This window comes from Tachyglossus aculeatus, chromosome 17, assembly GCF_015852505.1.
Source record: "Tachyglossus aculeatus isolate mTacAcu1 chromosome 17, mTacAcu1.pri, whole genome shotgun sequence".
Taxonomy (NCBI): domain Eukaryota; kingdom Metazoa; phylum Chordata; class Mammalia; order Monotremata; family Tachyglossidae; genus Tachyglossus; species Tachyglossus aculeatus.
Genome location: NC_052082.1, coordinates 55,367,874 through 55,391,344, shown reverse-complemented (window position 1 = coordinate 55,391,344; position 23,471 = coordinate 55,367,874). Strand labels below are relative to the sequence as shown.

Here is a 23,471-nt window from a genome sequence, read left to right as displayed (position 1 = left end):
ACTGTGTCCAACCTAATGATCTTCTATCTACTCCAGTGCTTAGTACAGTGCCGGGCACATAGTGAGCTCTTAAAAGATACCATTTAAAAAATCATGATCAAGGGCTAATTTCTATCAATTGTGACGCGCTTACTACATGCTAAGAACTGTGGGCCTCATGTGGGACAGGGACTGTGTCCAACCTGATTAGCTTGTATCATCATCATCATCATCATCAATGGTATTTATTGAGTGCTTACTTTGTGCAGAGCATTCTGTGCTAGCAAGAGTATGAGTTCATTCATTCAATTGTATTTATTGAACGCTTACCGTGTGCAAAGCACTTTACTAAGAGTTTGTAGACATGCTCCCTGCCCCCAACAAGCTTACAATCTATCTACTCCAGTGCTTAATACAGTGTCTGGGACATAGTAAACTCTTACCAACCACTAAAAAAAAAGAACTGGGGTAGATCCTGGATAATTAGATTGGACACATTCCCCATCTCACTTGAGGCTCAAAGTCTAATAGGATAAGAGAATGGTGACCTTTTCCCCATTTTATGGAAGAGGAAACTGGGGCCCAGACAGGGTAAGTGATTTGCCTAAAGTCACACAGCAGACCAGAGGCAGAGCTGAAATTAGAGTGGTCGAGGCTGGGCAGCAGCAGTCCCAGGAAGAGAAAGCAGATCTACTTATCCTCAGCGATCATATTCCCTTTCCCTCTCTGAAAGCCCCCTCATTGCCTATCCCCCTCACTGCATAATCAGTGGGAGAGCTCATCCCTGGCAGTTCTTCCTTGCGTCTACCCTAACTCCCTCCTGCTGTGGCAAACACCCTCTTGGTTTCTCCCCAGAGAAGATGAGGACCCTTGGGCCATTCACCCTGCAGCTTCTGTCCAAACTGCACCTAGACAGGGATTCGTTCATTCAATCGTATTTATTGAGCGCTTACTGTGCGCAGAGCACTGTAGTAAGCGCTTGGGAGAGGACAATGCAACAATAAATAGACACATTCCCTGCTCACACGAGCTTACAGTCTAGAGGGAGCTTACGGCCTAGAGGGATAATTGAGGATGAGGCCTCTGCAGTCCCCTCTTGGTCCAAGCGGCATCAGCCTCCAGGGGTGGCAGGGGGCACAGGGGGCACGGGGGGGTGGGGGGGCAGTGGCTCCAGAGGGAGAGCACTGGGATCAGCAGGACCTCTGGCCCCTCCCCTTCTGTTGGCAGCTGCCAGAGCACTCCAACAATCCCGCAGTCACAACGGTCCATAGGTATTTTTAGAAGGTGCTGGAATTCAGTTGGAAAATGCCCACCTGGAAGTAGCCGTTGGAATGTCCTTTCGAATGGTGACGTGGCCCGATGGAGGGGCCCGGCCTGGCTGGGCCCCTGGGTCCAGGGGAGGGATGCTGGAAGAGAGATCATCTTCTTTTCCCCTTCGGAACCAAGTCATCATTTCTCTGCTTTCGCCGGCAGGAAAGCACTGCCCAGCTTGCGGGCTTCAGAAGAGGTGCCCGGGGTTTCTTGGTGCTTTCTGCTCCACTGCGGGCGCCGGGATCGCCAGGTAGGTGGGCTGCCCGGCTCCAGGATGTCGGCCAGAGTCTCGAGCCGGGAACAGGGAAGGGAGCGATTCCCATCCCTCCCTCACCTTTCTTCCTCTCTTTCACCTTTCTTCTTCTCTCTTGCTCTCTCCCTCACCTGTCTTCCTCTTCCTCTCCCCCACCTTTCTTCCTCTCTTGCTCTCACTTTTTCCCTCTCTCTTTCTCCTGTCCCCTTCTCCCTCAGGGATTCTCCACCCCTTCCAGGGAGTTGCAAGGAGAGGATCCAAAATTCTTAAGATCTGCAACTGAGTCTGGAAGAGCCACAGGCAACCTGTCCGCCCCGACTAAACCTGCCCCACCGCTTCGCCCCTCATGACCAGAACCTACTTGAACACCCACCCAACTCCACGAAATCTTCCCCGTGATTATGTCATCCCGACAGCCACCCTTCACTCTTAGGTAGGGATGGACCATTTATGGCTGGCTGTAAACAGCTGACCGTGTATGACATTGGGCAAGTCGCATCGCTTTTCCGTGCCTCAGTTTCCTCATCTGTAAAATGGGGATTCCACAGCCGTCCTCCCTCCTCCTTCGATGGGAGCCTCATGTGGGACAGGGACTGTGTCTGATCCACTTATAGTGTATCGACCCCAGCACGTACCCCCAACTTGACACACTCTATGAGCTTGATACCACAATTATAGAGCGATCCAGTCCTGAGAAGTGGGTGTGGGGGATGCAGAAGAGGGTCAGGTAAGGGAGGAAAAGAGGAAGGAAGAAGGAGTGTGAAGACAGAGTGTGACCTAGTGGATAAAGTGGATAATCTGGAAGTCACAAAGACCTGGGTTCTAATCCTGACTCCACCACTGGTCTGCTGTATGACCCTGGGCAAATAATAATGATGATATTTATTAAGCGCTTACTTATGTGCCAAGCACTGTTCTAAGCACTGAGCACTGTTCTAAGGCAAATCACTTCACTTCTCTGGGCCTCAGTTCCCTCATCTGGAAAATGGGTATGAAGACTGTGAGCCCCATTTGGGGCGTGGATTGTGTCCAACCTGATTAGCTTGTTTCATCTACCTCAGCGCTTAGTGCAATGCCTGGCAAATGGTAGGAGCTTCAACAAATACCATTAAAAGCTCATTGAGGGCAGGGAATGTATCTATTGTTATAGTGTACTCTCCCAAGTGCTTAGTACGGAGCTTTGCACACAGTGATAATAATAATGATGGCATTTATTAAGTGCTTACTATGTGCAAACCACCGTTCTAAGCACTGGGGAGGTTACAAGGTGATCAGGTTGGCCCACGGGGTGCTCACAGTCTTAATCCTCATTTTACAGATGAGGGAACTGAGGCCCAGAGAAGTGAAGTGACTTGCAGCGCTCAAAAAATAGGACTCTACTCCCGTGAGGAAGAAATGGGGCGGGGGCTGTGAAAGGCTGCCTGAATTGGCTCCTCTAGACTGTAAGTTCGTTGTGGGTAGGGAATGTTTCTGTTTATTGCTGTATTGCCCTCTCCCAAGCGCTCAGTCCAGTGCTGTGCACACAGAAAGCGCTCAATAAGTACGATCGAATGAATCAGCGTGGCTCAGTGGAAAGAGCCCGAGCTTGGGAGTCAGAGGTCATGGGTTCGAATCCCGGCTCTGCCACGTGTCTGCTGTGTGAGCTTGGGCAAGTCACTTAACTTCTCTGAGCCTCAGTTCCCTTATCTGTAAAATGGGGATTAAGATTGTGAGCCCCATGTGGGACCACCTGATCACCTTGTCTCCCCCCGCAGCTCTTAGAACAGTGCTTCGTACATAGTAAGCGCTTAATAACACATTCCATCATTATTATCATTATTATTATCATTAATAAATGGGACGGGGGCTGTGAGAAGCTGCCTGAATCGGCTCCTCTAGACCGTAAGCTCGCTGTGGGCAGTGAATGTTTCTGTTTATTGTTGTATCGTCCTCTCCCAAGCCCCCAGTCCGGGGCTCTGCACACAGTAAGCGCTCAATAAATACGATTGAATGAATGAATGAATGAATGAATGAATGAATGAATGAATGAATGCTTAAAAGAGGAGGCAGGCTAGGCCCTGCCCCCTCAGCCGGCTGGCGAACGCCCGCGGGCCAATCAGCGGCGCCGAGACATCCCGGCTCAGGGCCGCGGCTGAGCCAATGAGCTGGAGTTTGAGATTTTCAGGGCGGTAGCGGCGGCGCGCATGCGCGCGGAGAGCGGTCGGGGGCTGGCGAGCGAGCGAGCGAGCCCGGAGAGCGGGTGAGCCGGCCGCTCCTCGACCTGTCCTGTCCTGTCCTGTGCCCGGCGGTCCTCCCGGTCCGGTCCGGTCCGGTCCGGTCCGGTCCGGTCCGGTCCGGTCCGGTCCGGTCCGGCCCGGCCCGGGGAGGTTGGGAGCGGGCGCACACGATGCCGGGCCGAGAGGCGGGCGGGTCCCCGGCCAGACGCTCAGGTGAGGGACGCCCGTTACTTGGCTCCCCCCTTCCCCTGCCCTGCTTCCTCCACCTCCTGTCCCTGCCTCTGCCCCCTCCCGGCTCTGCTTCCCCTCTGTGCCCCGTTGGTTCCTGCCCCCTGAGCCTCAGTCCTCCCTGCCCTCCCCTGGCCCCTAGTTCCCCTGGCACCTTAACCCCCCACCACCACCACCACAATTCAGTCCTCCCTGCCCTCCCCTGGCCCCCAGTTCCCTTGGCATCTCACCCCCCGCCCCCCAGTTGTCTTCCCTCCTTCTTGCCGGCTGACTTCACTCTCCCCACCACACACACACACGCACCCCTCATTTTCCTCCCTTACTCAGCCACCCCAGCTCTTCCCTTCTGTCCCCGTTGGGTCCTGCCCACTGAGCCTCAGTCCTCCCTGCCCTCCCCGGCCCCCGGTTCCCTTGGCATCTCACCCCCGCCCCCCGTTGTCTTCCCTCCTTCTTGCCGGCTGACTTCACTCTCTCCACCACACACACACGCCCCGCTCATTTTCTTCCCTTCCTCAGCCACCCCAGCTCTTCCCCTCTGTCCCCGTTGGGTCCTGCCCCCTGAGCCTCAGTCCTCCCTGCCCTCCCCTGGCCCCTAGTTCCCCTGGCACCTCACCTCCCCCCCCAATTGTCTTCCCTCCCTCTTGCCGGCTGATCTCACCCTCCCCCCACCCTCCACACGCACCCCTCATTTTCCTCCCTTACTCAGCCACCCCAGCTCTTCCCCTCTGTCCCCGTTGGGTCCAGCCCGCTGAGCCTCAGTCCTCACCCTCCCCTCACCCTCACTCTCTCTAAGTGCTCTCCCAAGGTGGCACCTCACCCTCTCCTCAGTTGTCTTCCCTCCCACTTGCCGGCTGACCTCACTCTCACCCCCCCCCCCACGCACCCCTCATTTTCTTCCCTTACTCAGGCACCCCAGCTCTTCCTCTCTTTCCCCGTTGGGTCCTGCCCCCTGAGCCTCAGTCCTCCCTGCCCTCCCCTGGTCCCCAGTTCCCCTGGCACCTCACCCCCCAACCCCCCAGTTGTCTTCCCTCCCTCTTGCCGGCTGCCCTCACTCTCCCCCCACCCTCCACACGCACCCCTCATTTTCCTCCCTTACTCAGCCACCCCAGCTCTTCCCCTCTGTCCCCGTTGGGTCCTGCCCCCTGGACCTCAGTCCTCCCTGGCACCTCACCCTCCCCTCAGTTGTCTTCCCTCCCTCTTGCCGGCTGACCTCACTCTCCCCCCACTCTGCACGCATCCCTCATTTTCCTCCCTTACTCAGCCACCCCAGGTCTTCCCCTCCGCCCCTTTCCCTTCTCCCCCATCCTCCATTCTCCCTTCGACCCTCCCTCTGCGGTTCAGGCCCATGGCCTGTGCTGAACACTTTCATTCTTCTCTGGGCCGCCTCTGTGGGGTGCTGACAATGGAGGCGTTATTAAGCGCTTACTAAGTGTCGACCACTGTACTGAGCGCTGGGGTAGGTATAATCCCATCAGATCTGACGCGATCCCTGTCCTCCTTGACATCCAAATCATTATCGGGCAAGTCTCTGTGTGCTTGGCACTGGCAGGGCCAGAACCGGGCTGCCTTGGCTAGCGATGACTGAAGGGTTTATCTGGCTAAAATGAATCCTTTCCCTCTCCTCGTTCATTTTACCGAAAAAAATAAAAAATCTGCAGTGTTATGGAAATCGAAAGTCTGAAGGGCAGCCCCACTGCTGTTTTCTTTAATGGTGTCGTGTATTTGACGTTGTTTTGGTCCTACTGTAGACTGTAAGCTCCTTGTGGGCAGGGAATGTGTCCACCAACTCTGTTACATTGTATTTTCCCAAGCGCTCATTCCGGTGCCTGGCACACAGCGACCTCTCAACAAATGCCACGGATGGATTGATTGACTGCTGCTTTGGAAATGTCAGAGCTCTCAGGGAGTCTTGCTCTGTAGCCCACGATGTGCATCCCTCGCCCGACTGTTGTGTTTAACGGCTCTCTGCTGGGAAGGAAGATCTGTTAAATTACCCTCTGGGCCGAGGTTGCGTCTCGGGCATACTTCTCCGGTGTTTATTAGTTGGGCTGTCAGGGAACTCTCTCTGCTCTGCCAGAGCCAGAAAGTCACTGAGTCGCTCCCGCTAGGGAAAGCCAGGTGGAACCCTCTTTGGAGGACTCCCCATGGTGGCCAAAGTGATCAGCTTGGCTAGGGATCACGTCCTTTGGCTCTGCTCTTTCCCCTCCAGACCCGCTTATCTCTTGACAGAAGGCCTAGTTCCCTCCCTGCATTAACGGGGAGATCGATCCATGCCCTCCCCCGGGAGTTTAAGGGCAGGCCAGAATCCATCAAGCGATCAATCCACGGTGTTTGTCGAGCGAGCGCCTGCTTATGTGCAGTTCGGAACTGGTGTTATCGTTTGGTAAATATTTTCAGGCATCTCCCAGATGTGCCTCTCTTGACTGTTGAACAGGACGGATCTCCCACTTTTCATTCATTCATTCAATCGTATTTATTGAGCGCTTACTGGGTGCAGAGCACTGGACTAAGCGCTTGGGAAGTCCAAGTCGGCAACATATAGAGACGGTCCCTACCCAACAACGGGCTCACAGTCTAGAAGGGCGAGACTAGTAAATATGTACAAGTAAAATAAATGGAGTAATAAATCTGTACAAATATGTACAAGTGCTGTGGGGAGGGGAAGGAGGTAGGGTGGGGGGATGGGGAGGAGGAGAGGAAAAAGGGGGCTCAGTCTGGGAAGGCCTCCTGGAGGAGGTGAGCTCTCAGTAGGGCACTGAAGGGAGGAAGAGAGCTAGCTTGGCGGATGTGTGGAGGGAAGACATTCTGGGCCAGGGGAAGGATGTGGGCTGGGGGTCGACGGCGGGACAGACGAGAATGAGGCCCAGTGAGGAGGTTAGCGGTGGCAGAGGAGCGGAGGGTGCGGGCTGGGCTGGAGAAGGAGAGAAGGGAGGTGAGGTAGAAGGGGGCGAGGGGATGGAGAACCTTGAAGCTGAGAGTCAGGAGCTTTTGCTTGATGCGTAGGTTGACTGGCAGCCACTGGAGATTTTTGAGGAGGAGAGTAACATGCCCAGAGCGTTTCTGCACAGAGATGATCCGGACGGCAGCGTGAAGTATAGACTGAAGTAGGGAGAGACAGGAGGATGGGAGATCAGAGAGGAGGCTGATGCAGTAATCCAGTCGGGATAGGATGAGAGATTGAACCAGCAAGGTAGCGGTTTGGATGGAGAGGAAAGGGCGGATCTTGGCAGTGTTGCGGAGGTGAGAGCGGCAGGTTTTGGTGACGGAGTGGATGTGTGGGGGGAACGAGAGAGCGGAGTCGACAATGACACCAAGGTTGTGGGCTTGTGAGACGGGAAGGACGGTAGTGCCTTAGTGAGGGGAGAGTCAGGGAGAGGGCAGGGTTTGGGAGGGAAGATAAGGAGTTCAGTCTTGGCATATTGAGTTTTAGATGGCGGCAGACATCCAGATGGAGATGGCCTGAAGGCAGGAGGAGATATGAGCCTGGAGGGAAGGAGGGAGAGAGAGCAGGGGCGGAGATGTAGATTTGGATGTCATCAGCGTAGAGATGATAGTTGAAGCCGTGGGAGCGAATGAGTTCACCAAGGGAGTGTGTGTAGATAGAGAACAGAAGGGGACCGAGAACTGATCCCTGAGGAACCCCCTACAGTAAGAGGATGGGAGGGGGAGGAGGAGCCCGCAAAGGAGACTGAGAATAAACCGCTGGAGAGATGAGAGGAGAACCAGGAGAGGACGGAGTCTGCGAAGCCAAGGTTAAATATTTTGTTGAGGAGAAGGGGGTTGTCCACAGCGTCCAAGGCAGCTGAGTGGTCGAGGAGGATTAGGATAGAGTAGGAGCCGTTGAATTTGGCAAGAAGGAGGTCATCGGTGACCTTTGAGATGGCAGTTTCGGTGGAGTGGAGGGAACTGAAGCCAGATTGGAGGGGGTCAAGGAGAGAGTTGGCTTTGAGGAATTCGAGGCAGCGGAGTTCTGGGAGTTTGGAAAGGAAGGGTAGGAGGGAGATAGGGGATAACTAGAAGGAGAGGTGGGGTCAAGAGACTCCACCACCTTGCCACCTCTGTCCTGTCTTAGACTGGAAGCTCGATGTGGGCAGGGAATGTGTCGACCAACTCTGTTGTATTGGACTCCCCCGAGTGCTTAGTACAGTGCTCTCCACACAGTAAGCGCTCAATAAATACGATCGATTGATTGTTTTCAACATAAACCTGATAAAAGTGGCAGAGAGGTTGTTTCGCAATTTGTTAATTTTGGTACCGGGCAGATTCTGGTGATTAAAAATGGCCAGGAAGCAATCGATCAATAGCATTTTTTGAGCACCTACTTTGTGCAGAGCACCGTAAAGTGCTTGGGCGAGTCATGTGCCTCAGTTTCCTCAACTGTAAAATGGGAATGAAATCCTAGTTCTCCCTCCTATTTAGAGTGAGGAACAGGGACTGTTTCTGATCCCATGAACTTGTATCTACCCCAGCGCTCAGAACGGTGCTTGATACAGAGTATCAACAAATATAACAAATACAATAACGATATAAATAGTAAAGAAGTATAAATAAACAACAAATGTGAATAATAATACTAATTAGTAGAATTACTAGAAAAAGAACCATAGAGTCGCTACTAATCGGAAACGACTCAACGGTATCTAAGAAGAAGCGGTAGTGGACACGTTTCATGCCCTCAAGGAGTTTCCAGTCTAGCAGAGGGGACAGATACTAAAATAAACTACAGGCCGAGGAAGTGATCGAATATATACGTGCTTAAGTGCTAGGTTGGGTTGTGAGTTCTTAACTTCTTAAGTGGCACAGAAGTGCTGAAGTAGCAGTTGCGGCGGGGGTGGGGGCTGTACATTCAGGAGGTTAGAAGTCAATTCGGGAATTCCAAGATATGCTTCATGGAAATCCCTTATTTAAAAAAAATCTTAAATGATTGGTTCATCGTCTCATTTTCTTTAAAAACAAAACAAAAACCTCATGTGGTAGTACTCTTGTGATGAGTTGACTGTAAGACAAGACTCCTGTTGGAAAAAAAAAGTCAAACATTTTTAACGGTTAGCCATTTTGGAGAAAGATAAGCTAAAACTGACCCACGGATGGGGTGACTCCTTTCCGGCCACAAGATAATTGGACAGAGGAATGTGTGCAGTTGGAATAGAGCAAAAAGGGCACTGCTGTGGTGAGGAGGGGTTTGGGTGGGTATCTGTCATCTTGAGAGTAATTAGGAACCGCTTGCCTATAGTCGCTCCTGTCATCCTTACCATTCTGTCATTATTAAATGATATTTGCGGTAGAGTTTTCTCTCGTCTCTGCATCTGTTCATCAGTTGCTCTTTTTCCCAGAGAAGTCTGGCTGTGGAATCGTTGGGAAAGCACTTCATGCTGTTGGATGTTGGAAGAGCTAGGACTGAACCTGTGGGAACCCTGCCTACACACGCAGTGAGAAGCAGCCAGGTCTGATATGTGTGCATGCGTGCGTGTGCGTGTAGGTGTGTTTGTGTCCTCTAGACTGTAAGGTCGTTGTGGGCTGGGAATGTCACTGTTTATTGTTGTATTCTCCCAAGCTGTAAAATGGGGATTCATGTGTAAAATGGGGATTGAGACTGCAAGCCCCCATGTGGGACAGGGACTACAGCCAACTTGATTTGCTTGTATCCACCCCTCAGCTGTTAGTACAGTGCCTAGCACATAGGACTTAGCAAATACCACAATTATTCATGAATGATAATTCTGGTATTCCTGAAAAATAGTAATAATAACTGTGGTATTTCATTCATTCATTCAGTCAGTCGTATTTATTGAGCGCTTACTGTGTGCAGAGCACTGTACTAAGCGCTTGGGAAGTCCAAGTTGGCAACATAGAGAGATGGTTCCTACCCAGCAGTGGGCTCACAGTCTAGAAGGGGGAGACAGACAAACAAAACAAAACATATTAACAAAATAAAATAAATAGAATAAATATGTACAAGTAAAGTAAATAAATAGAGTAATAAATATGTACAAGTAAAGTAAATAAATAGAGTAATAAATATGTACAAACACATATACATGTATACAGGTGCTGTGGGGAGGGGAAGGAGGTAAGGTGGGGGGGGATGGGGAGGAGGGGGGGAAGGACGGAGGGGGCTCAGTCTGGGAAGGCCTATTTGTTAAGCACTTGTTAAGTATTTGTTAAGCACTTACTATGTGCCAGGTACTGTACTAAGCACTGAGGTAGATACAAGGTAATTGGGTTGGACGCAGTCCCTGTCCCACATGGGGCTCACAGTCTTAATCCCCATTTTACAGTTGAAGTAACCGAGGCACAGAGAAGTGAAGTGACTCACCCAAGGTCACACAGCAGACAAACGGCAGAGCCGGGATTAGAACCCATGTCTGTCGGGTCACTTCTGCTGGCAACAGCAGCCGTGGGTATTGGCAACAACAGCCGTGGGTATTAAGCGCCCCCAACACTGTACTAAGGACCGAGGAAAAGCCTTCAGATGCACAAGGCACATCCGCTGCCCACGAGGAGCTTACTCTTACGGGAGGAGGTGGAAATATTTACCAGTGGGTTAATCCGAATAAACCAGTGGAGCATTGGGTCATGCCGACGAGTGCTGTTGAAGAAGAGTGTAAATAAGTCTAAGTGCTACATACTGGACGGTAAGCTCGTTGTGGGCAGGAACCTTGGCTACCAACCCTGTTTTTGGGACTCTCCCAAGCGTTTAGGACAGTAAGCGCTCACTGAGCACCACCGTTTGATCGACTGCTAGAGATGGCTGTTAGATCGGTCCTGCGGCATGGGAGAACTAAACTCCTGTAGAAAAAGCCTGGTCTGTATGGGAAGAGGCACAGCGTCGTTATCCGGGAGAGGAGGGAACTGTGAGGAAGATGTTGTTTTTCAGGATGGTTTCCGTGTGGATTGTGGTGATTGCTCTCATGCCTCTTAGAACTTGCATTATGAAATCTCAATCACAAATGGAATTCACTGTTAGACTCATCCCCCTGTAATTATCCATAATGAAATGAGTTATGACTCTGGCAGACTGTATCTCTCAGTGTATTTTTCCTCTCTGCCTTCAAGTGATCTTGTTGGTTTGCTGTCAGTTCTGAAGGGCTTTTGATTTTTCCCAGCTGTGTACAAAATGGAGATTGAGTGAGGCAGAGGAAAGGGAAGAAGCACGCCTCCTCCAAGAGGTCTTCCCCGACTAAGCCCTCATTTCCTCTTCTCCCACTCCCTTCTGTGTTACCCTTGCACTTGGATTTGTCCCTTTTATTCATCTCTCCCTCAGCCCCACAGCACTTATGTCGTCCATATGGTCATTTATTTACTCATAGGAATGTTTGTCTCCCCTCTAGGCTGTTAACTCGTTGTGGGTAGGGAATATGGCTAACAACTCTGTTATATTGTATTCCCCCAAGTGCTCAGTACAGTGCTTTGCACACAGTAAATGCTCAGTGAATACGACTGACTGACTGATGACCCTTCTCCTGCCTGCTCTACCGCCCTCTCCCCAGTGCTTAGCAGAGTTACTCCGCACGCTGCGAGCGCTCAGTTAACACCACTGGTGGATTCCAGAGCCATGGCACTCGGCTCCCAGCTCCCTGAAAACATGCCTCCTTCCCCCCTCTTTCCGGGCTTTGGCACTCGGCCGCGAGAACCAAGGGGGTTGAGGTGAAAAACGCCGGACATAAAGGCATCTGGTGGTGGACCAAAAAGGAGGCGCAAATCCTCCCAATACCGGGTGACTGGTCACCCTGATTCATCGCTCCACTGCACACTGCTTCTCCTCTGGAGCCCCAGGTCAATCTTCCATCTGCAGGGAGGTTGAGTCACCTTTATGCCATCCCCAAAGCCTCCTTCTTAATTTCATTTTGTCGTATTAGGAAAGAGTCAAGACACTTGGCTCAGAGATGCCGGAGCTGTCAGCGAGTTGAGGTGTGTGTTTTGGGGAAACGGATCAATTGATTAATGATGGTATTTGTTAATTGCTTACTAGGTGCCAAGCACTGTTCTAAGTACTGGGGGAGATGCAAGCTAATCAGGTTGGACACAGTCCGTGTCCCCCATGGGGCTCACAGCATTAATCCCCATTTTACAGATGAGGTTACTGAGGCACAGAGAAGTTAAGTGACACGCTGAAGGTATTTATCGAGCGCTTTCACATGTAGAGCACTGAACTAAGCTCTTGGGAGAGTACAGTATAGCAGAGTTGGTAGACACGTTCCCTGTCTACTATGGGCTAACAGGCTAGAGTCAAAGACAGGCATTAATAGAAGTAAATCAACTACTAGGTGCTGTGGGGCTGAGGGAAAGATGAATAAAGGGATCAGTTGCAAGGGCAACGCAGAAGGGAGTGGGAGAAGAGGAAATGTGGGCTTAGTCGGGGAAGGCCTCTTGGAGGCCTTTTTATTAAGGCTTTTAATGTGGGGAAGAGTGAACGTCTATCGGACACAAAGGGGGAGGGCGTTCCAGGACGGAGGCAGAACATGGATGAGGGTTCGGAAGCGTTGTAGACGAGATCGAGGTAGAGTGAGAAGGTTGGCATCAGAAGAATAAAGTGGGTAGGCTGGGTTGGAGTAGGAGAGCAGCGAGGTGAGGGAGGAGGGGGCAGGAGGATTGAGGGCTTTGAAGCCAGTGGTGAGGGGTTTGTTTGTTGCGGAGGCGGACGGACAACCACTGGAACTTCTTGAGGAATGGGGAGTCGTGGGCTGAACAATACAAGGAGAGCTTCAGGGCCAGAACCGTCTGAGGAGGATTTCATCTGGAGAAACCATATTCCATATTGGTCTCATCATCCTTCCAGCGCTGTGTTTCATTTTGCAATTTCATATCTTGGCTTGCAGAGAGGAGATTCAGATTTTTTTTTTTTAATTGTCAAAGAAACAGTTTTCATTAAGTGCAGGTTGCCTCGCCTTCAGGGGAAGAGGGAACTTGTTGGGATTTGGAATCGGTAAAGCTGACTCTGAAAAAGGAGGGTGAATCTAGTCAGAGGTTGTAAGAATTCAGGAGCTTTTGTGTGGCCCTCATCTGACCTTGAGATTCTTTTTTTTTATGGTATTTGTTAAATGCTTACTATGTGGCAAACACGCTTCTAAGCACTGGGGTAGATACAAGCGAATTAGATTGGTCACAGGCCCTGTCCCACCTGGGGCTCACAGTCTAAGTAGGAGGGAGAAAAGGAGAAATGAGACCCAGAGAAGTGAAGTGAGTTGCCCAATGTCACACAGCATATAAGTGGCAGAGCCAGGATTAGAACCAGGTCCTCTGACTCCCAAGCCTGGCCTCTTTCCACTAGGTCCTGCTACTTTGAGGAGGAAGCCTGGTTGCAAAGTTTTAAGGGGAGATGAGCCAAAGCGTCACCGATTCTGGACACCGCAGATCTTAGTAATAATTAAAAAAAATATAATTCTTACATTTGTGAAGCACTTTCTAGGTGGCAATCACTGAGCAGAGCACTGGGGTAGATAAAAGATCATCAGGTTGGACACGGTCACTATCCCTCATCGAGCTCACAGTCTAATTAGGAGAGAAAACAGGCATTTAATCCCCATTTTACAGATGAGGAAAGCAGGGCACAGGGGAGTGAGGTGAGTTGCCCGAAGTCACACAGCAGGCACGTGGTGGAGTCGAGATTAGAACCCAGGTCCTCTGATTCCCCGGCCCGGGCTCTTTCCACAAGGCCACTCGAGTTGACTCCGCACTTCGAAGACTAGTGTGGTCGTGGCCATTTTTTTGGGACATCATCATCATCATCATCAATCGTATTTATTGAGCGCTTACTGTGTGCAGAGCACTGTACTAAGTGCTTGGGAAGTACAAGTTGGCAACATATAGAGACAGTCCCTACCCAACACCACACTTGGTATATAAGGATGACCAAAGAGCAGCCTTGCAGCTAATCCAGAACCTTTACAGACCAAGGAAAGGTTTGCTGGACTAGTTTTTGTTTGTTTTAGTGGTGTTTGTTAAACGCCGACTGTGTGCCAGGCACTGTACTAAGCGCTGGGATAGATCCCAGCTAATCAGGTTAGACCCAATCCATGTCCCACATGGGGCTTAATCCCCATTTTACGAACGAGGTCACTGATGCCCAGAGAAGTGAAGTGACTCGTCCATGGTTACACAGCAGAAAATTGGCAAAGCTGGGATTAGAACCCGGGTCTTTCCGACTCCCAGGCCCGGGCCCTATCCAGCGCTTAGTACAGTGCTCTGCACCCAGTAAGTGCTCAATAAATACGATTGATGATGCTGCCAAGTGCCACGGTCCGCTCTGGAGCTTCCCGCCTCGCCGGGATGAAAGGGCAAAAACTGGCTGGCTCCAGGCCATTCCACCCGGATCTCTGATGGGCTCTAGGTTTGGTGAATAATTAGCTAGAGAGACTCCAGAAGGAGAGACAGGGTTTATCCCATTTCTTCTTGGCCCCGGGCCCTTGCTGGCTGGTTTGTACGACTATAGAAGCAGCACGGACAAAGGAGATGGATTTATTGGGGTTATGATCAGAGCCATCTCTCTCGCAATGAGTATTTTCTCTCAATGCCGCCCCTGGGATTCTAGGAAAGCAGTGAAAAAGATAATAGCAGCAACAGGGCCCTCCCCCTCTCCCAAACACACACACACATATCTGAAATGAAGAATGTTGACAAAGTCCCCTTGCACTTTGGGACCACAAATCCATCTTAACTGGATAAACTCTGGTTTGTTTCTAGTTCCCGGCAAAGCGGCGACTCGACTGTGTGAGAGGAGGAGGGAGCCACGTCGTCCCCAAGCCGAAGAGCGGAGAATCTGAAGAAGGGCTCGATGAACACGAGCAGAATTGTCCAACTAGGATAAGTTCTAAGGGGTACGTGGTGCGGATGCTTTGCGTTTCCCTCATTAGATTGTATTTCAAGCTCCTCGAGGGCAAGGCTAGAGCCTTTGCTTTCTGCTAAATCTTCCCCCTCTAAACCTAGCAATAATAATAATTATTATAGTGATATTTTTACGCACCTACTCTGCACCTCCTCTGTACCTCAGTACTAAGTGCTGGGGTAGTTACAGGATCATCAAGTTGGACACGGTCTCTGTCCCACAGGAGGCTCTAATTGGAGAGGAAGAACCAGTAGTTCACCCCCATTTGACAGAGGAGGAAACAGAGGCCCAGAGAAGTTTGTTATGGTATTTGTTAAGCGCTTACTATGTGCCAAGCACTGTACTAAGCACTGGGGTAGGTACAAGCTAATTAGGATGGATCCAATCCCTGTCCCACGTGGGGCTCACAGTCTTAATCCCCATTTTGCAGATGAGGAAACTGAGGCCCGGAGAAGTTCGACTCGCCCAAGATCACCCAGCAGGTAAGGGGCAGAGCTGGGGTGAGAACCTACGTCTCGTTGAATCAGTCAATCAAACGGTGGTATTTATTGAGGCCTTACTGTGTGCAGAGCACTGTACTAAGCGCTCGGAAGAGTACAACACAACAGAGTTGGTAGACATGATCCCGGCCCACAACGAGCTTACAGTCTAGTGGGAGAGACTAGTGCTATTTTACCAAGTGCCGTGAGGACGCTCAGTAAGCACCATTAACATTATTAATATTCATTCATTTATTCAATCTTATTTATTGAGCGCCACACAGAGCACTGTACTAAGCGCTTGGGAAGTACAAGTTAGCAACATATAGAGACGGTCCCTACCCAACAATGGGCTCACAGTCTAATACTAATACTGCCGCTACTATTTCGTCCTAAACAGTGGAAAGAAACACTTGAACCATTGCCCGCAGTTGGACTTCGCAGAAATTGTCAATTTCCCCATTTGTGTTTTCTTAAAGTGTTGTCTTGGCCTGGGCGGTAACTTGTCTAGCCTGGAGCTGTGGTGGTTTATTTTTTTTTCCCCCCTCAGGGAGATTGGCACTCAGCTCCAGAGTTGCCACCTGAACGGGTTGTGACTGAAAAAACGCTTTGTTTCTGAAGCTAATGGGTTGCGGTCCAGGAATCACCCCGTAAAGAAATCCAATTCCTTGCCAATCAAAGTGTACCGGGGGTAGGCCGGAGACAGGGGAGACAGTTTGGCCTAGTGGGAAGGGTGTTGATCCCAGGCCTGCCAGGTTCGTTGTTTTTTCCCCCCCCAGTGGTATTTGTTAAGCGCTTACTATGTGCCAGGCACCATTCTAAGCACTAGGGTAGACGCAAGGTATTCAGGTTGGACACAGTCCCTGTCCCACGTGGAGCTCACAGTCTTCATCCCCCTTTTACAGATGAGGGAACTGAGGCCTGGAGAAGTAAAATGACTCATCCAAGGTCCCCCCCAGCAGACAAGTAACCGAGCCAGGATTAGAGCGTAGATCCTACCACCCCCCGAGGCCCGTGCTTCATCCACTTGGCCACGCTACTTGTCGTTGGCCGGTTACATGGCCTCGGGCAAGCCATCTGACCGTCTTGGACCTCGATTTCCTCGCTAGTACTGTGGGATGAGCCACCTGCTCGCCCCCATTCTGAGACTGTGAGCTCCGTCGGGGACAGGAGCCGCGTCAGTCGATCAGTTGTACTTATTGAGCACTTACTGTGCCGTGCTAAGTGCTTCGGAGAGTCCAACACAACAGTATAACAGGCTCATTCCCTGCCCACAATGGCTATCTTCTTGTGTTGGGTCCACTCCAGCCCATGATAAGCACTTCCCAATACCAAAGTGAATGAATACATCATAATTGTGGTGTTGGTTAAGTGCCGACCGCGTGCCAAGCACTGTACTAAGCACTAGAGTGGTTTCCAAATACCACGTTAAGCGCTTCCCTCTACCCAGGTGAATGAACCGAGTGCTTGTGGTATCGATTTAGGGCCGATTGCATACTGAACGCTGGGGCGGGTTCCAGTCAAGCTGGCCGGACACAGTCGCTGTCCCACACGGGCCTCCCATGTCTAACTAGTTAGGAGAACGGATGAGGGATGCCCATTTTCCAGGTGAGGAAACCGAGGTCCAGAGATGTGAACTGACTCGCCCAAGGTCACCCAGCAGGTAAGCGGCGGAGCCGGGATTCGAACCCAGGCCTTCCGACCCCTAGGCCCGGGCTTTTCCCATCAGGCCACGCGGTGCCTCGGGCGTGCTAACCATTGGGAAGCAGTGTGGCCTAGTGGATAGAACCTGCCCTGGGAGTCAGAAGGACCTGGATTCTAATCCCGGCTCTGCCGCTTACCTGCTGGGTGACCTTGGGCAAGTCACTTAATTTCTCATACCTCATCTGTAAAATGGGGATTAATAGTAATAATAATAATAATAATAATAATAATGATAATGATAATTGTATTTAAGTGCTTAACATGTGCCAGGCACTGTACTAAGTGCTGGGATGGACACAAGCAAATGGGATTGGACACAGCTCCTGTTCCAGGTGGGGCTCTCAGTCTCAATCCCCGTTTTCCAGATGAGGTAACTGAGGCCCCGAGAAGTGAAGTGACCTGCCCAAGGTCCCACAGCAGACAAGTGGCAGAGCCGGGATTAGAACCCGTGACTCTCTGCCTCCCGGGGCCGTGCTCTATCTGCTATGCCGAACAACGTGGCTCAGTGGAAAGAGCCCGGGCTTTGGAGTCAGAGGTCGTGGGTTCAAATTCCGACTCTGCCAACTGTCAGCCGTGTGACTTTGGGCAAGTCACTTCACTTCTCTGGGCCTCAGTTACCTCATCTGGAAAATGGGGATTAAGATTGTGAGCCCCTCGTGGGACAACCTGATCACCTTGTAACCTCCCCCAGCTCTTAGAACAGTGCTTTGCACATAGTAAGTGCTTAATAAATGCCATTATTATTATGTATGACCCACGTGGGACGGGGACTGCGTCCAACCTGATCAGCTCGCGTCTACCCCAGCGCTTAGAACGGTGCTCGACCCATAGTTAGCGCTTAACAAATACCACCGTCATTGTTAATAGTATTGTTATTTACTGAGCGCTTACCGTGGGCAGCGCACCGTGCTAAGCGCCGGGGAGAGTCCGACAGAACAAAGACCAGAGCAACGGCCAAGCGCGCCTCTTGGGTTTCCGTCCCCGGCCAGATGCGGAGCCCGCGTCCCCACGGCCCAGCCGCGATCTGAGGAGAGCTCCGCGCCGAGGGACCCCGGCGTAGAGTCGGGGGGACTCCCCCGGCCCCCCAAGATGGTCGGCAAAGTCAAGCAGAACCTGCTGCTTGCCTGCCTGGTCATCAGTTCCGCGACGGTGCTGTACCTGGGCCAGCACGCCATGGAGTGCCACCACCGTATGGCGGACCGCGGGCGGGCGAGCCGGGCCCAGGGCCCGCGGGCCCCGCCGGCCACCGGCCCCGGCCCCCGGCCCAACCGGACCGCGGCCTACAACAAGGACACGCCCCTGATCTTCATCGGCGGCGTCCCCCGCAGCGGGACCACCCTGATGCGCGCCATGCTGGACGCCCACCCGGACATCCGCTGCGGCGAGGAGACCCGGGTCATCCCCCGCATCCTGGCCGTGAAGCAGATGTGGTCCCGTTCCAGCAAGGAGAAGGTCCGGCTGGACGAGGCCGGGGTCACGGACCGGGTGCTGGACGAGGCCATGCGGGCCTTCCTGCTGGAGATCATCGTCAAGCACGGGGAGCCGGCCCCCTTCCTGTGCAACAAGGACCCCTTCGCTCTCAAGTCGCTGACTTATCTGGCCCGCATCTTCCCCAACGCCAAGTTCCTGCTGATGGTGCGGGACGGCCGAGCCTCGGTGCACTCCATGATCTCGCGCAAGGTGACCATCGCCGGCTTCGACCTGGGCAGCTACCGGGACTGCCTGACCAAGTGGAACCGGGCCATCGAGACCATGTACAACCAGTGCGTGGAGGTGGGTTACGAGCGCTGCGTGCTGGTGCGCTACGAGCAGCTGGTCCTGCACCCCGAGCGCTGGATGAGGAGCCTCCTCCACTTCCTGGGCATCCGCTGGGACCAGGCCGTCTTGCACCACGAGGAGATGATCGGGAAAGCCGGGGGAGTCTCTCTGTCCAAGTAAGTGGGCCCCCCCGCCCCCGGGCCCCCTCTCCCTGTCCCCATCTCCCACTTCCTGGCCCCACTGCCCCCCGCTTCCTGCTCCCCTGACCTCCGCTTCTGGTCCCCATTTCCCCCGCTTCCAGTCCCCATTCCCCCCACTTCCTCCCCTCATCGCCCCCGCTTCCTGCCGGGTCGACTGCTGGAGCGGGCCGGGGGACGGAGGAGACAGTGGCGGAACCACGAGACATCAAACCCCTTCCCCCTCCCTCGAATCCAGACCCACCCAGCGGGGCCTAGTGGACAGAGCCCAGGCCTGGGTGTCCCAGCTCCTCCACGAACCGACTCCCTCCCCGTCTGCTTGGAAAGCAGCGCCGAGCCAGCAGCATTGCTTTGGGCCTCGGGGCGTTGGGTGGGTTTTCCCAGAGTCTATGGAATTGGGGAGTCTGGGCTATGCTTTGGGTGGGCAGTTAATTAATCATGATGATAATAACAATAATAGTGATATTTGTTAAGCATTTACTTTGTACCAGGCACTGTTCTAAGTGCCGGGATAGATCCAAGCTAATCAGGTTGGACACAGTCCCTGTCCCACATGGGGCTCACACTCTTCATCACTATTTTACAGATGAGGGAACTGAGGCCCAGAGAAATGAAGTGACTTGCCGAAGGTCCCACAGCAGCCCTTTTCTTTTCTTTTCTTCTTTCTTTTCTCTTCTCTTTTCCTTTCTTTTCTCCTTCCCCCTCTCCTCCCCTCTCTCTCCCCACACAAACCAGGACTGTAGGTGAATGTTGGCTTTTCTCTCCTGGGACCAGTTGGCAGCAAGTATGGGGGCAAGGGGAATCAATCAGATAGTATTGTTTGAGCACCTGTTGGGAGCAGAGCACTGTACTAGGCACTTGGGAGAGTACAACAGAGGTAGGTGTTACAGTCTCCACCCACAAGGAATTTACAGTCTAAAAGGGGAACGACCATTTTCAAAGCCAGCACTTAGTACAAAAGCAAGCTTAATGCTGTCAGTGCCAGGCCCGTGCTCATTTAATGAACGCCATCTATTATTCACATCCTGTGTCCAAAAGGTCCGGAAACATCAGGTCAGCTGCAGTCCCTGTCAGAATTTGAGCATAAATGTACTGCAGGTTAATAGGTGGGTATGATTATCCTCCTTTTTTTTTATGGTGTTTGTCAGGAAGCGCTTACTGCCTGCCAGACACACAGTCCCTGCCCCACTTGGGGCTCATAGTCTTCATCCCCATTTTACACATGAGGGAACTGAGGCCCAGAGAAGTGAAGCGACTCGCCCGTGTTCTCCCGTAAACCAGCGGCAGAGCCGGGATGAGAACCCAGGTCCTTCTGACTCCCAGGACGGGGTCCTTTCCGCTAGGCCCCACTGCCCAGCTGGATTTCCCCCAGGTTGGTCCGTCGCCGCCAAGTCTCTCCTCTCGTGGGCCGCTTGGACGGTCAGGCCCCGATTGGGCTCTTACCTAATTATCGCCACGGCTCAGTGGGTAGGAAGAAAGCCAATCGCAGATGTCGCCGCCCCGGGTGGAAGAGCCTGGAAGCGAGACCTTCAGCGCTTGTGTAAATGTTTACCCTTCTGGATGGGTATGGTCTCTGAGAGACCGGAGAGACCGAGAACCATCACCTGCCCCTCCCTTACCCCCCGTGGAACCACGGGCATTAGACCTGGACTCCGTTTAAGCCTCTCGGTGCCACCTTGACGGAGGAGACCCACTCTCCCTCGGGCCGAATGCTTTCCCTACCCCCAGGGCCCGCTGGAGACTGGAAGAAGCACCTTGGCTTAGTGGGTAGAGCACGGGCCTCGGAGTCAGAGGGACCTGGGTTCTAATCCCGGCTCCGCCGCGTGTCTGCTGTGTGATCTGGGGCGAGCCACTTCACTTCTCTGGGCCTCGGTGACCTCATCTGTAAAACGGGGATGAAGACTGTGAGCCCCATGTGGGACAGGGACTGAGTCCCCCTGGATTAAGTTGAATCTACCCCAGTGCTTAGAACAGCACTTGGCACATAGTAAGCTCTTAACAAGTACCATAATTATGATTATTATTAGACTGGCCAGAGGGATGAATCTACCCCAGTGCTTACATGGACTGAGTCCACCCGGATTAAGTTGAATCTACCCCAGTGCTTAGAACAGCACTTGGCACATAGTAAGCTCTTAACAAGTACCATAATTATGATTATTATTAGACTGGCCAGAGGGATGAATCTACCCCAGTGCTTACATGGACTGAGTCCACCCGGATTAAGTTGAATCTACCCCAGTGCTTAGAACAGCACTTGGCGCATAGTAAGCTCTTAACAAGTACCATAATTATGATTATTATTAGACTGGAGTGAGGTGCCAGAGGGATGACAGTTGAGAAACAACGGGAGCCATAAGAGAAAGATCCCGGAACCGGGAGTCTAAGGACCTGGGTTTTGATTCTGGTTCCGCCACTCGCCTGCTCCGTGTCCTTGGACAAGTCACTTGGCTTATCTGAGTCTCCGGTTCCTCCTCCTCCTCTCCAAAATAATCACTGGGGTAGCTGTTAATAATAATAATAATAATAATAATGGCATTTATTAAGCGCTTACTATGTGCGAAGCACTGTTCTAAGCGCTGGGGAGTTTACAAGGTGATTAGGTTGTCCCACGTGGGGCTCACACTCTTCATCCTCATTTTATAGATGAGGGAACTGAGGCCCAGAGAAGTGAAGTGACTTGCCCAAGGTCACACAGCTGATAAGTGGCGGAGCCGGGATTTGAACCCATGACCTCTGACTCCAAAGCCCGGGCTCTTTCCACTGAGCCATGCTGCTTCTCCACTGAGCGCTTACTATGTGCCAAGTACTGTACTAAGCACTGGGGTGGACACATCAGGTCCCACGTGGGGCTCACAGGACAAGTATCAGGGAGAATGGGTGTTGAATCCCCATTTTGCGGGTAAGGCCCGGAGAAGTGAAGGGACTTGCTCAAGGTCACACAGCGGTCAAGTGGCGGAGCTGGAATTAGAACCTGCTGTACTCCTGTGCCTGTACCTCGCTGTGGGCCGGGAACGTGTCCGATACATTGTTATACCGTACTCTCCCAAACGCTTAGTACAGTGTTCTGCACACAGTAAGCGCTCAATAAATACCGTTAACTGACTAAAATATCCGTTCTTCCTCCCCCTTAAATGGTGAGCCCCAAGTGGAACAGGGACTGTGTCCAATCTGATGATCTTGTATCTGCCCCCTGCTTAGCAGAGTGCCGCGTGTGTAGAAAGCATGTAACAAATGCCACAGTTTTCATTCTTGGGACCTGTAAAGCAATATACTAAGCACTTGGGAGAGTACAATATAACAATGAACAGACACATTCCCTGTCCACAACAAACTTACAGTCTAGAAAGTCTCTCTCCCCCCCCAACCAGCTCTCTACCTCTCATTCATTCATTTGTATTTATTGAGCGCTTACTGTGTGCAAAACACTGTACTAAGCGCTTGGGAGAGTACAGTATAACAATAAACAGACACATTCCCTGCCCACAACAAGCTTACAGCCTAGAGAGTCTTTCCCCTCCCTCCCTTCCCCACCTTCCTCTCTTTTTCCCTCTCCCTCGTCTCTCTCTCCCTCCCTCTCCGCCCCCCGCCCCAAACAATTGGTTCAACTCTGGATTTTGGGCCAAACAGCGATTAACCTCTGCCGTCCAAACTCCTTTTTAACAATGACCATGATTCCACCCAAGCTCCGGAGGAACGCGAGAGGGATCCGAAGCCAGCGCGAGGCCTCTGTAGCATCCACTCCGCTGCGGTTCAAAGTCCCCGCCAGTGTGGCCGGCGAAAGAATGTATTGTCACATTGAGTCAGACCCCAGCTCCTCGCGCTAATATTTCTTTTGACTCCGGCTCGGTAATCGGAAACGGCTGGGGTTGGGATTTAACGGAAGCGACAGAAATCCCATTTTCCGGTGGCGCCTGGAAGCCCGCATTGCGGTAAAAAACAGTTGAGTCTCCGAGGAGGACGAGGGGAACTCTTCCTGGAAGCCTCCTCGGTTTTCCCCAGACCGAGGGGTGGGAGATCGGCGGCAGAAGCAGATGTCCCGAGTGGAAGAGAGACAAGAGGGAGAGAAGAAGAGAGGGAGGAAAGGGCCAAGGCAGATTTAAACAAACAAAAACTAACAAAGAAAATTTGAGGGTCTGGGAGAGTCCCGTTGTCACGCCAGTGAACAGAGAACCCGTTCAGCCTCAAAAATGCTTTTTGGACTTTGACAGTAGCATGATGCCTCAGTGGCTTTTTCGCTTCATTATTAGGCGTCAGTTTTCCCCAGTAAAGAGTTTAATTCCTGCCTTTCTCTCGGGTGGGTGCCAAAAGTTTTCAAAAAGCCACTTCAGCAACATCTATTTGAAGGGTCCTTGGGGGTGGGAGACATTTACTGAGCACCCCCTGGGTGCAGTGCTCAGCTTTAAGCATTTGGGAAAGTATAAAGACCTTTTATAGGAATGGATTAACTCTATTTATTTCAAATATTTCCCTGGCTAGCAGAGTTGTGCCCTCTCTGCCCACCTGCCATGACTCGTATTC

General features: G+C 52.0%; 1 protein-coding gene across 7 annotated transcripts in view; it reads left to right on the top strand.

The window, feature by feature from the left end:
- Positions 1-1,483: 1,483 nt before the first annotated feature.
- The window catches only part of TPST1 (tyrosylprotein sulfotransferase 1), a 45,307-nt gene continuing 23,319 nt past the window's right edge, over positions 1,484-23,471 (top strand). For 2 of the 7 annotated variants that reach the window (XM_038759637.1, XM_038759631.1), the window contains exons 1-5: positions 3,855-3,972; positions 9,321-9,431; positions 14,671-14,804; positions 15,243-15,294; positions 17,896-18,929. In XM_038759637.1, the coding sequence (XP_038615565.1) occupies positions 18,085-18,929 (845 nt within the window). In that variant the 5' untranslated portion in view covers positions 3,855-3,972; positions 9,321-9,431; positions 14,671-14,804; positions 15,243-15,294; positions 17,896-18,084. Of the gene's footprint in view, positions 1,541-3,854; positions 3,973-9,320; positions 9,432-11,844; positions 11,899-14,670; positions 14,805-15,242; positions 15,295-17,895; positions 18,930-23,471 lie in introns of those variants that run through there. The other 5 variants (XM_038759634.1, XM_038759633.1, XM_038759632.1 and 2 more) reach the window with 5 other exon arrangements.